This window comes from Gastrolobium bilobum, unplaced genomic scaffold (genome assembly GCF_033153095.1).
Source record: "Gastrolobium bilobum isolate Gb01-03AN ecotype WA unplaced genomic scaffold, APGP_CSIRO_Gbil_v1 utg3020, whole genome shotgun sequence".
NCBI classification, from domain to species: Eukaryota; Viridiplantae; Streptophyta; class Magnoliopsida; order Fabales; family Fabaceae; genus Gastrolobium; species Gastrolobium bilobum.
The window spans coordinates 67866-81742 of NW_026896080.1; the positions used below are offsets into that span (position 1 = coordinate 67866).

Sequence of the window (13877 nt, forward strand, 5' to 3'; positions counted from 1 at the left end):
AACTTTAATTTTTTATTTTTTATTTTTAGTTTGCTAGACTTGCTACACAATTAAGTAATGATTGAGATTTCATTTCTCAATTTAATGACCATTGATGTTGCTGCCATGTAATGTGTTTCATTTCATAACATTATATAGATATAGATTCAATGCAAGTGGATTAATTAAAATTACACATGTCACGGTCGCTATATATCGTAATTATTTTTTATTCACTAAGGAAGTAGATATCATCTTCTTTGAAAATTGCTTTAGGGTATTCTATTCAATTAATTTCATGCTGAAATCCCAGAGTTTCTTCGCCAAATCAGTGTCCGTTCCTTGTGAGCTTGGTTTAGCCATATCATTATCTGAAAAATACTCGCCACTAATTCCCTTCACTTGTGGGTGCAATGCTACATAGCATGTTGTTGCTGCTCCCTACAATGAGGTTGAAGAAGGTGAACATAGACTATTAGAACAATCACAAATTAAATATGAAATTTTTGGATTCCGTTTTAGATTAAACAACTAATTAATAACACAATCCATGACACACACACACACATATATATATATATATATATATATATATATATATATTCAATAGGTCAAACAGGGTTAAATTACCTGCCCAACACTTTTAATCACAATTTTCCCAATCGCATCAAGTAGACCTGCATGAATCAGACAGAAACATAACCATAAAACTCAGCAAGTGTAATCATCTGCATGCAAAAATACATATAGTATCCTAATGGTGGATTATGCAAAATACTTCATTTACAGTGTTTATAATTCCTAGACAGGGCATAAATTCATTCACATGAATGGTGAAATATATGGTAGTTACCAGTAGGTACATCGCTACTAAGATAAGATTTTACAGTATTGGTGACCACAGCTCCAGGACAAAGAGAACTTGCATCATAATCAGTCTTTACAATATTGGTGATAATAGCTCCCGGATGAAGAGAATTTGCAGTAATATTTACCCCATCTTCCTGATCAAGATGCAATGATTAATATTAGATATATCAGACAACTAATCAAGCAAAACCAGAGGGCCATCTTTGCTCACAAACAGAAACAAATTAACTCATTCTTTTGAGTAATGTATTGATCATATTTTGGCACAATAAATGTTAGCATACCTCAAGACATCTTGCAAGTTCATTGGCGTGTAAAATGTTAGCAAGCTTTGATTGCCCATATGCACGCCATTTCTGGTAACTGTACATAAGGAAGTAATAATGATGAAATAAACATTATATTACTCCTTTTTTTCATATACTATATGAATCATGCATGTGTGCTCAATTAAACATGTAACTAAGGTTTGCATAACTCTATAAGATCATAACTATATCCACGTGCATCAAAATCATATCAGTGGGTTTTCTGTATAGAGACTTTAATCTGATACCCTCTTTAAGTGACAGGCGACAAAAAATTTACACAAAGCAAATTAGTAATGTAATATCTTATGTGACATATAAAGCACAAAAATTCAATAACACAAACTTAATATTTCTTTTTTATTTTTTTTATTTTTTTTACAAATGAACGATTATTGGAGCTGAATTGCCAAAGTTAATTAAATTGAGTCTCCAGCATATTTCGTAGTTATGCTTCATTTTACCTTGATTCATCATTGATTTTATCAAAAAGGATTCCTTCAGGATATGAATATAGGTGACCCTCAGAGGAGACATTAATAATTCTCCCTTCTTTCTTGCTTTCACGTTCTGTTTTCTTCATTGTATCCAATAAAAGATTTGTTAAAAGAAAATGACCTGTGGAATTATGATAAATAAAAACAGAAGAATTAAGATCACTTCTTCCTCTTCTCTGTCTAGACTTCTAAAGAAATAGTAGCAGAAGAATTATTTGATGTTTTATCCTTTATATAAAACTACAATCCAATTATATAAGCTAATAGCCTGAAACAGATTACGAGAGTTCAAGGATAAAACATAGATTTAATGTATCAGTGATTTTAACCTCTTCCCCTACAATAGTGACAAGCACCTTTATCATTAAGTTCTTAAATACCTGCACCAGAAAGAAAATAGACCTCATTCCTAACACTCCCTAGAAACTTTTTTTCTTTTCTTTTCAATGTCAGTGTTTCTTTCTATTTACCCTTTTACACTGGAAAGCTAATAAACATTTCATGTTAGGAAACATCAGACATTTCCTACATACCCAAGTGATTTGTGGCAAATTGTAGTTCAATGTTGTCTCTGGACAGCGTGAAAGGGGTTGCACAAATTCCTGCATTGTTTCTTAGAATCACAACAAACAAACCAGAATTACTACTCCATTTCCTTGAATGATCAGAATTAACATGTATACATTGATAATGTAGCCAATGTAGCTTCTTACATGAGGATGTTCAAAGGAAGACCAGAAGAATTAAACTCTGACACAAATTTACGAACTGATGCCATTGAACTAAGATCTAACTCCATGACATCAACTTTAGCTTTGGGAGTCTCCTTAAGTATTGCTTCCTTGACATCTTTGGCAGCAACCATATTTCTCACCCCCATAATCACATGGACCCCACGCAAAGCAAGAACTCGTGCAGTTTCAGTGCCAATACCATTGGTTGTTCCTGTTATTAGAATGTCCACCACCAACCAAAATTTGCAAATAAGGGGCACGTATCATACTAAAAGCATGTATCGCATGCCACATTTGAACAAAGACACATTCCAAGAATTACTTACAATTATCGTGGCTAAAATGAATGTAATATGCGTACAAAATGAAAGCAGCATATAAACAAACAAGTGAATTTCATTTCAAAAATAGAAAGTGCAAACTTTAGGAACATCAACCAAAATGCCACTGTTCACTAACTTTTTTTATCTAAATGCCACGCGAACAGTATTATTTCCCAATCTGCCACGGGGGCAAATTCGCTACCCGATGTAGCGAACTCGGTTTGCTGACGTGTTACATTTCTAGTGGATAACAAGTACCAAGTTAAAAAAAAAAATTAAAAAAATTTGAAGTTCGCTACATTGGGTAGCGAACTTGGTTAAAACCAAGTTCGCTATCCCGTGTAGCGAACTTGGTGTCCATTAGAAACGTGGCACGTCAGCAAACCGAGTTCGCTACACTGGGTAGCGAACTTGCCCCCGTGGCAGATTGAGAAATAACATTATTCGCGTGGCATTTAGATAAAAAAGTTGGTGAGCAATGACATTTTGGTCACTGTTCCCAAAATTTAACATTTTGAGATTTCGATGGAATTTTTCTGCATTAACACTAATTAATAATAGCATTTGATAATATTAAACTGTTAACCACTCAACAACTATTGTTGACCACTGAAAAAAGAGAATTAGCAATTCACATGATTATTATCTAGTGTGTTATAAACCAATCAATCAAATATGACTCATAAAGAAATGGATACTCTCGGGTGTAACGTATGATATGTCAAGATCTCAATTATTCAAATACAATTTTCATCGTTGATTTGTACTTGAATGGTTGAGATTGATTGTCGTAGACAACAAATATTACATTGTTGACTATTCCGTAATTATAGTTGACTACTAAGATAATCACCTATTACCTGTTATAACCAATCAAATACTAGACATTGAAAACAAATATATTCAAAACTGAGCTATAATCAGTCAGGTAATAGCTATCCAATGATTATTATTGACCATTTAGAGATGAATAATTGTCTTTGACAACGAGTATAAGATTGTTAACCACTTAAACACAAGCAATAACCATTCACATGATAGTCACCAAAAAACTACTATTGATCAATCTGAATCCAGAGATAGTCTTTGAAAAAAACTCATTAACGTGCTTAATTACTTCATGTAACCAATCTCAAGTGGGATAAGACTTTTTTTTTTCAAATGATTACACTTGATATTGTTGTTACAATAAAAACATAACATATTTTGTAAAGCAATGATAAAAGATTATGCAGAGGAAGGTAAACAAAAACTTTAAAGACCCAAAAATGAAACATCCATTTGTTTATAAAGATATAAAAAGCATGTTATCAAAAAAAAAAAAAAAGATATAAAAAGCAGGGAAGGGACAATTCCTATAATAATAATAATAATAATAATAATAATAATAATAATAATAATAATATGACCTGTGACAATAGCAGTGAGGCCAGTCCCATCAATCCCTTGTGTAACTTCCTCTGCAGTGGAAGATAATGAAAACCCAGAAGGACACATGCCTAACTAACTCTCTTTCTATGTCTCTATGTTGTGTGTGTGTGTGAGTGAGTGTGGAGTGCATGTTCCTACTTATGAAGTATCAGTTGCCGTTTTGTTGATTCCAAGGAATACACCTTATTGGTGTTTTCTTTTTTGACTCTTCTATTTGCTTCGGTTTTGGATTATGTTATTTGTTTGGTTTATGTTGTCCCTTTACCTCTGCCGGCGATACCACACAACCACCAATGTGCTTTTCTTATCTCTTTATGTCATAATTTTATACACATTTATTTTATTAAGTGTCTAACAATTTAATTATTCTCGCTTTTTCATGATTATGCATATGATAAAATACATGTGGGATATGTTAGGATTGATTACACATCTGCATCGTTTAATCAAAACCAATTTAATATCGCTTTTGAAATACGAAAGCATGTTATAAGAAAAAACAAAGTGAACACTCGTTGAATGGAGAATGAGTAAGCAGTTCCCGTGCCGGGGGAGTGAAAAATTGAATTTAAAACAGGTCATTTCTTATGAAAATTATTATTTTTTATTTCAAAAATTAATTAATTTATAATTTAGAATCAAGACACCACATTTTTGTTATGGGTGTGAATGATTGAGTGAACAAGTCTCATATTGGTTAAAAATAGAATAAGTGAGTATTATATAAGTGAAAAGACTCATACACCTAATACCTTAAGGTTTTGGGTTTAATTGTGGTGTTTCAAGCTCACTTATTGTTGTTGCTCACTTGATCATAATTAGCGGTTTCTTCCCTCCATGAGCTCCCCGTTCGCTAGAGGTGTTCGCGGTCTGGATTGGATCGGTTTTGGAAGCAAAACTCATCCGATCCAATCCCTTCGGTTTGATCATGTAATCATCCATTCGGTTAATTTTTTTTTTCAAATCCGATCCGATCCAATCCAATTTTTTTCGATTTGGATTGGATCGGTTTCGGTTTTTTGAATATCCTAAAATTAGTTTCATGATTATTGTGCAAATAACATCTTTTGTATATATTGGCTTTGTAATAAAAAAAGTGAAATACAAAAATATCAGTAAACAATACTATGGTTGATGAGACGTGACTAAGTTTTTTTTTGGATTTAGTTAATGAGTTAATGAGTCTAGAGTTTAGAAATTTTTGGGCTATGATTGGAGAAAGGACAAGTAAGTAGAGGATAATTAATACATTGGATCGGTTTGGATTGGATCGGTTTTCATCAACCCATCTGAAAACCGATCCAATCCAATTAAAATTTGCGGTTTTCTTTCGGTTTCCGATTTTTCGATTTTCGATTTATTCGGTTATCGGTTTTTCGGTTCGGTTTTCGCGATTTGAATCGGTTTGGATCAGTTGATGAACACCCCTACCGTTCGCTGCCCAACAAGTGGGTCATTAATTCAACTGTGGAATAATTCATTAAATCGGTTGAATTTAATTTATATAATAAATATAAAATTAAAAGCTTACTGATAAATAAAAATTGTTGGTGTAGTGGTAGAAGTTGTGCGTCTCAAAAAAAGTTAAGCTGGGTTCAAAAATTTTGAAATATTTTATCCAAAATTCACAAAGCCATTTTTCAACCGGTTCAAATACAGAAGCGGTCCACAGATCAAACCGAACGGGCTGAGATAGTGATTTGTGGGTCAACCGGTTCGACCGGCCCGATCCGAGTTCCGCAGTACTAGTTGATTAGTCACTTTCTTATATCACATGGATGCGCGCGCGCAAAGGAAAGCGCAGTAGAAACAGCCCAAGTAATTTGGTGAGGCCCATGGGCCCAAAATACAGAAGCTCCATTTACCTATTATCCACACGTGACGTAATAAACTACCTGCACGTGCCATGTCTTCTGCGTTTGGTAGAGTCACGTGCCAGCACTCAACGGCACACAAATCGGAGAAGAGGAAAATAACAAAATCTTCGTCCAAAAAAAATAACAAAATCAACGAGAAAACAGAAAACCCTAGCTAGCTCTCTAGCTCCATTTTCTTCTTCTACTCATAACTGTTTCTATCTTCCTCTTCGTGCATGCGGTCTTCCATTTTCTCCTCTTCTTCTTCTAATTCAAGGTACTTCTCTCTCTCTCTCTCTCTCTCTCTGTTCGTGTTCGTTTCAATCTTCGGTTTCCAAGTTGAACTTGAATTCGCGCTCTCGATTGCGGAGTTGAATTCTCTGTCGATGTTGGTTTGTCGCTGCAATTCGAGCTTGATTTGATGAAAATTTGGTCTAATTTGAATTTTATTTTTTTTACTCGTGTTGGTGTTGCCTTCCGTAGCTTGAGTCGTTGGAATGTTTTAGTTTACTTACTTCACATAGGAGCAAGAAAAATGGTACAAAGCAATGGTTTGAATTTCTAGTTAGCTCGTTCTAGCTTAGTTAGGTTTAGTGGCGGAGTCCTCATAACCATGAAGTTGCTGAAAATTAATATGGCATCATGTTTTGGGTTTGGTTATTTGGTTGACACGGAACAGAAGGCACACGTGCTTGGAACTTGAACTGAGATGATAATATCTGGTGCTATTTTTTAAAATTAGAATTTGCCATAGGTTTTCTAGTATTCATTGATTATAATAGTGTGGTGGTGAGGTCATAAGATGATACACTTCTTCTTCTTTTTTGATATTAATGATTTTTGCCACTCTTGTTATCCCTTGCATTTATGGCATGGAATGGAACGGTTTTTCTGTTCACTTTGGTTCTGCCGCTTTTACTAAAACAAAACAAAACAAAAAAAAAAAAACCGCTTTTTGAACCCTATGTTGAGATCGGTTCTATTTTCAAAATGCACCTAAAACATAATAGAACCTGAATGTTATGTTTTGTCCCGTTCTAACTTGTCTGCAGAAGCTACCTTTGATATATGAATTTGAGGAAGGCGTTGCATGATATAATCAACCTTAACAATAAACATTAAACTACGCAGACTGGATACATAATTAGATTTGTTTCAATTTAGTGGACTTATTAAAATCAAAATATTTTTAACTTTTTCTTTTCTACATATTCTTCAAAATATGCCAGATAAATCCCAAGGCAATGGTTTCATTTTCAGTTTTTCACCATCCATAATACAGAAATTTAGAAAGGGTTTGCAATTTTCTGTCAATAATGTTAAATTGAGTTGAAATTGATTTGTTATTTATTTGTTTTTATGAAAAGGGGGGACCGTAATTTTTTTTTTTTTTTTGTAAATTGGGGGGACCGTAATTTATAGTTATGAGGAAGTTAAAAAAAAATATATATTTACAAAAAAAAAAAAAATATATATATATATATATGTCTTGAATCACTTTGATGACTGAAGAAGTTCTGGTTTTTTCTGCATATTGGGTGGGTATACACATAGCATTTCTAGATGAAACTTTATTTGTTTAATTTATAGACTTTACAATCAGTTTACCTAAGGATATGGTTGGTTCACTCTGGAATCACAGTTATTGAGTATTGAATAATTTTTCATTCGCAATTGTTGATTTATGAATGCAGTCAATAAATAGTTCCCAGTCTTATGTTGTTCACCCCTTTGTTTCTTCTTGTCTCACATATTTATGCATGCACAGTATTTATCATTATATGATAAAGAAACTTAACAGATGTGAGGTTTGCAAGAGTTTGATTAATGCTGGGACCTTCTTTGGTTATGTTTAGGCAGAAAATCACACGGTTTATTGCCATAGCACCTCCTGCATTATCTCTTAGTAGAGGACTTGTGGAAGCTCTTCTGATAAGAATGCTTCTACTTTTGTTATTAGAGTCCAGAACTATTCCAACTCATGGAGAATATTCGAAGAGTTTTTGCTTATCTTGCAAACCAAAGTTTTTGAAGAAGTGCAAAGATTCCTATGCGTTGTAATTTCCTTGTTACTGAACTGGGATAAGTGATAAACTTGTCGTGCCAAAGCCCTAGTAATTACAAGTGTGACATTTTTCAAATGTCTGACGCTGCTATGGCAGTTATGAAACCTGAGGTATGCTATTATATTCTATTTATTTTTTTAATCCATTTGGGGTTATTTTTCGTTATGGCCTTGCTTGGATTTTGCTTTGGCATTATATATTGTTTCAATGCATTATATACTAATGCATTTGAAATTGCATTCTCATCTCATAACAGCAGGCCATAATGAGTTGGTATTAAGGTGTCTAGTATAAACTTTGAAAGGCTTTGGACCCCTTATATCTCTGACTATCTCTTTTACTTCTAGTTCTGTAGTATATAATTGTTGAGATATATAAAATTATTAATGTAACCTCACCCAATAGTTTAAGCTTTTGGGTTGAATTGGTTCTTTTCATGGTATCAGAGCCTCGGTGTACCGGGTTCGATCCTCACCGCCCCCCACTTTCTTTCTAGTGGAATTTCTTTCTTCGCATAGGTAGGTGGGCCTGTGCATTGTCCACCCTTCAAGCACAGTGGGCTCTCGTGTGAGGGGGTTTGTTGAGATATATAAAATCATTAATGTAACCTCACCCAACAGTTTAAGCTTTTGGTTGAATTGATTCTTTACTGTAATAAACTATAAAGCGTGCTGAAGCACTCTTGTTTCCTTTTTATTTATCTTTAATATTTTAAATTATCTTAATTTTGCATGCTCCCCTTTACTTGCTGTTGGTTCAGTCGGGATATTTGCTCCAACTGAATCTCCATAACTGGATTCTGATTTTAGATGATAATGATGGGGTTACTCTGTTGTTTTGAAATGTAGAATTTGGTAAAGTCAGGTTTATTGTTGTTAACTGAGTTCCTACTTTATTGAGTTTAATTTTCCTTTGGCATGCTTAGATGAAATCCTACATCTGGCTTCAAACTGTGGATGGTTCTATTCAACAAGTAGAGGAAGAGGTTGCCATGTTTTGCCCTATGATTCATCAGGAAGTACTTCAGACAGGCATGGGATCTTCCAAAACTTATGCTATATCTCTTCCACAACGTGTCAATCCAGCAATCTTGGGTTTAATACTCGATTACTGTCGGTTCCACCAATTACCAGGACGTTCTAATAAGGTATAGAATTATTCCAACTTCATGTGATTCTTTTTACCTTTCTTTTAAGGATATGTATTTTTTATTCCTTCTCCATCTTACATTTGAAGATTTGGTGCTAATTTGAACTACTACGTACCCAATTTGGGATATATTGGTAACTTGTCTCTCTGTCTTCTTGTTTCTTCATCAAGTTCTTGTCTTTTAGTTTTTGCTTTTGCTCTTATCAACTAAAATACTGGAAGGATGGCACAGTTTCTGTATTTAATTTCTACTATTGTAGGAGCTCAAAACTTTTGATGAGAAGTTTATTCGGATGGATACAAAGAAATTATGTGAGTTGACATCTGCTGCTGACAGCCTCCAACTGAAGTCTTTGGTTGACCTAACCAGCCGAGCACTTGCTCGGATTATTGAAGGAAAAACTCCTGAGGAGATTCGTGAAACATTTCATCTGCCTGATGACCTCACTGAGGTATGTGATGATAGCCAAAGGTGACCCTTAAAGTCTGCAACCATGTTTCTTGATTTCCATTTGGTCTTTGTCAGGAGGAGAAGCTGGAGCCTCTTAGAAACATAACTGACGATCCACGTATTCGACTTCTAAATAGATTATATGCTAGAAAGAGGAAAGAACTAAAAGAGAGGAAAAAATTAAAGGTATTTGCTACTGTTTTAAGTCCTTTAGTATTGACGGACCTTGCTTATTGAATGCGATTAATATAATTTTTATGTCGAAGTTCTTCTCAGCCTGTGTTGCAATCACACTAAAAAATCTTATGTGTTAGGATGTTGAGGTTGAGGAGGAACCTAAGGATGAGCGCTCAGTTGATGATCTTCTTTCATTTATTAATGGTGCAAATGGAGGTATGTATGTTTTCCACCACTTCTCTTAATGTCATTTTTCATTACTTTATGTTTCCAGATAACTCTGTTATGGTTTCTTTGTTTTTATTTATTAAGATGGCTTTGTTTTCTTATTGTCAAAAAATAGCAGATCGTTTTATAGCATTTTGCTCATCTCCACAAGATAATACTACTATCATGTGACTTTACTTCCTCTGCTTAGACTTTGAAATTTTGTTTCCTTAAATTATATTTAGACATCACGAATTACAAATTATAAATATGATGCTAAATATGATTATTTAGTTTTGAAAGTTTCCCTGAATAAGACTACTACTAGTCAACTGCTACTGTTATTATTTTTTTAGTTGTTTTGTTATTATTGTTTTATGCATGGAGTTACTCTTGCTTCTGATAGATGCTAGAGTAACTATATTGATTTCTTGTTATTTCATCATGATGTTTGCTTATATTAATTTTCAATCATATTACTTATAGTAAAGTCTTCTTGATAGTAACTATATTGATTTCTTGTTATTTCATCATGATGTTTGCTTCATTTATTTTCAATCATATTGCTTATAATAAAGTCTTCTTGATAGTATAATAATTTTAATGCACCCTATCATGTTTTTGCTTTACATAACTTGCCTTTAAGGACACATGATTTGGCAGATATAAAGGGAACCAGAGCAAATAAGAATAAAAAGAAGAATAGGAGAAGGAAAGACCATGCAAAGGATCCTTCTTCAGAAAATGCAAATGAAAACCATAATAAGGTTAGACTGCCACTTTTTCTGTTTGAATACACTTGTTGAGGATATGTGCATGAGATGTATACTATTTCTCCTGGCTTACATGAACACCCACTTGTTGGTCTCAGTATTTTTTTATTTTTATTTTTTTGAAAAAGTGTATGTCTCTAATTAAATATCTTTTTATGTATTTTAGGAGTTTAATCCTCTTCCTTCTGCATGTCACAATGGCAATTTTGACAATGCCTTGGAGGCCTCTGCAAGTAAACACTCGAGAATGCAAGATCATTCTGCTGTTAATTTTTCTTCAAAGCTCGAGTTTATTGATGGTGATCTTGATGATGATTTAGATCCTGCAATGAAAGAGGAGCTTGACAGGTTAGATACATGTTTCTGCTAGTTCTTCAATTGAGGGGAAATAAGTTCAAAACTATATATATGTCAATACACATTATATCCCTATTCTCAAATAAGTCATCATCAACATCAAACACTTTTATCCCAAACTAATTGGGGTCGGTGGTAGATGAACCTAAATGAAAGATACGAAGAGATTGAAAAAAGATAAAAATGAAATTTACGTGTGTGTGTGTGTGTATATATATATATATATATATAAAGAGGTAAACAATTAAAAGGGATGGTATATTAAGGTAAACTAAAGATAAAGATATATAAGAGGGCAAAAAAAGAGTAAGAAAGTAAGACGAAAAAATAAAATAAATAAATAAATAAATAAGTAAGAAAAAGAAAGATGGGGAAGGGGAAAAGAGATAAAGGAAAAGAAGGGGAAAATAAGGAGGGGGGAGATGAAGAGGAAAAGGATAAGGGACCATCTGGAACATCGGAATAACAACAAGTCTAACCCTCCACCATTCTTATAGCTTTTCTCCATTCCGTCCTAAGACACACTGTCTGCCAATCTATATCCCACTCCATCAAGTCTTGTTTTACTATCTTCCCTCAAGTAAGTTTCGGTCTACGTCTACCTCTCTGTGTCGAGCTCTTGGTAACAAAATTTTGTTTTAACGGGAGCATCCAGGGGCCTTTTTATTACGTGTCCAAACCACCTCAATCTATGTTCTCTCATCTTTTGAGCCATCGGTATTACTTCTACCTTTCGTCGAATATCTTCATTTTTTATCTTATTCATCTTCGTATAACTACACATCCACCTTAATATGTAGACTTTATGTTAAAAGAAACTTTATTTCTATGATTTCTTTATCTTCACGCTACCAGCATTAGTTGGTTATAGAATATCTGTTACCTCCTCCATAGTTGACATGTAGACTCTATGGACCCCAGAAGACTCTTTCTGACTGGTTTATCGCACTGTTTCAGTGATTGAATCCAGTGAAAATTTCTGAGATCACTCAGGATTCCTTCTTAAACTTAATTTTAGGCTTTATGCATGCTGCAGATGTTTTACATATTGATTCATTCATTTACTTTATTGGACTAGACAATTAGTGGAATGGTTATATGCCTATGAAAGAATTGCCTTGTCAGCTAATTGTTGAGTGATTTATTTTATTGTTTTATCTTTTATTTTGCACTAATTGGCTTTGTTCCTCTTCATGAAGGGAAGTGGAAGATTTTGCTCGAAGATTAAATTCAGATTGGCCTGAAAGGATGCAGGAGATTTTGTCTTTGAGCCAAGAAAGAAGACTAGTACCAATTTCTATGAATAGCATCGGTTCAACCCACTTGTATACAAGTATGTTCTTTTCTCTTTCATCTGCGTGTATTCTTTTAGAACCCTACTTGCTGCCTTTGGTTTCTATTGGAAGCATTTGAGAAGTTTGCTCAGGTCTGTTAGTTCTAAGATATGGTTAAGGACTGAGCGCTAGACCAGCATGGTATTATAGTTGCATATGTTAATTATTTTCAAGGACTTGTGTTGTTTCACGGGGCTTGATCATCGTATGTATTTTTTCCTTTTTTTTTGGTTTATTTTATGTATCTGTATATCACATACTGACAAGTTTTGAATTTCAACCAAATGATTTTAATTGGTGACCTATAATAAAGGCTGGGTTGGGGTGGTCTGGCATTACTAATGTTTTAATCATATATAATTGCAAGTTTCTTGCATTGAGCATGTAATTTATGGAGCATATAATTTATGACACATATAGGTTTTGATCGGAGATAGCGCAGCACTGGCAGATAATTCAGTTTTCAAGGTGAGTGGAAGTTTTAAGTTATCTGGAAGATGGCAGCATAGGATTTGCTGTTGTCTGAATCTTGGAAGTGCAAGTCTTTCTGTGAGCACCATGTGAGTAATATTTGTTTGTTCCTTGCAACCAAAATGTTGTTTTGTTTTTTTAACTTAGAACATTTTGAATTCTGCAAGCAAGGGGACGGGGGTAAATATGAGAGAAAAAAGAGAGAGAAGAAAAGAGTTATAAAAAAAACCTCTTGGATAGCAATTTGGGCATAATCTGCTCGTGTACCTTGACCATGTTTTCTTGTATTTATTCAGGGTCTCAATAATTGTGGTCCAGGTCTTTGAAGTTTGAATTTTTTAACAGTAATTTAATTGTCATTTTTGTTTTCTTTCTTTCTTTCTTTTTTATTTAATTGGGTGGTTGAGTTATAGTTAAGTTGAATTCTACCTTCCAGCCAGTGTTTGGCGTTGTTAACTTATTAAACTCTTTAACCACTTTTGCTAAATGTAGAGTTGAGTTGTATTGTACCTTTAGTAGTCTAATTGCTTCGGAGAGAAAGATGTTATGTTTGGGTTGATACCAAGGCAGGGGATTGATTAATTACTACTTCCTACTTATTCAAAAGAAAACGAGATATCGTTTTAGCTTCAACTTCATATTATTCTATGTTACTGGACGATACTTACATACCACTTTATCAGATTATGGTTTGATTATTAATTTTTTTTTTCTGTAATTTACTTTGGTAATAGTATTTATTCGTTGCATTTCCCTCATGCCATATCGTTGTGACCGAGGAAGGAAAGAAAGAAATTTTATATTGCAGATAGGGCTGAATTCATAGGCACATGCACTTTTGTGAGTCATTTATAAAACAAAATGATTAATTATGTACGTCCTTAATGAAGAGAA

At 33.8% G+C, this 13877-nt stretch overlaps 2 protein-coding genes across 6 annotated transcripts; one reads left to right on the forward strand and one right to left on the reverse strand.

Moving 5' to 3' along the window:
* Window positions 1-261: 261 nt before the first annotated feature.
* On the reverse strand, window positions 262-4248 carry LOC133297684 (short-chain dehydrogenase TIC 32, chloroplastic-like). Of its 3 annotated transcripts, none has more exons than XM_061496853.1 (8): window positions 4121-4248; window positions 2368-2599; window positions 2188-2267; window positions 1622-1775; window positions 1134-1212; window positions 918-983; window positions 610-663; window positions 262-420 (listed from the first exon to the last, which is right to left on the reverse strand). In XM_061496853.1, exons 1-8 carry the CDS (start codon window positions 4206-4208, stop codon window positions 262-264), a joined length of 912 nt encoding a protein of 303 aa, XP_061352837.1. In that variant the 5' UTR covers window positions 4209-4248. The 3 variants fall into 3 exon arrangements, with proteins under 3 accessions (XP_061352837.1, XP_061352836.1, XP_061352835.1); XM_061496852.1 differs by having other exon boundaries at window positions 610-656; window positions 902-983; XM_061496851.1 differs by having other exon boundaries at window positions 610-656; window positions 893-983.
* Window positions 4249-6148: 1900 nt separating this feature from the next.
* Window positions 6149-13643, forward strand: LOC133297689 (SKP1-like protein 21). Of its 3 annotated transcripts, none has more exons than XR_009749669.1 (10): window positions 6149-6275; window positions 7859-8174; window positions 8990-9211; window positions 9474-9665; window positions 9740-9850; window positions 9979-10057; window positions 10712-10815; window positions 10988-11169; window positions 12383-12511; window positions 12933-13643. XR_009749669.1 is itself a non-coding variant. In XM_061496861.1 (10 exons), exons 2-10 carry the CDS (start codon window positions 8139-8141, stop codon window positions 12947-12949), a joined length of 1077 nt encoding a protein of 358 aa, XP_061352845.1. In that variant the 5' UTR covers window positions 6149-6275; window positions 7859-8138; the 3' UTR covers window positions 12950-13641. The 3 variants fall into 3 exon arrangements, 2 of the variants coding, with proteins under 2 accessions (XP_061352845.1, XP_061352846.1); XM_061496861.1 differs by having other exon boundaries at window positions 12378-12511; window positions 12933-13641; XM_061496862.1 differs by lacking the exon at window positions 7859-8174 and having other exon boundaries at window positions 12378-12511; window positions 12933-13642.
* Window positions 13644-13877: the final 234 nt, after the last annotated feature.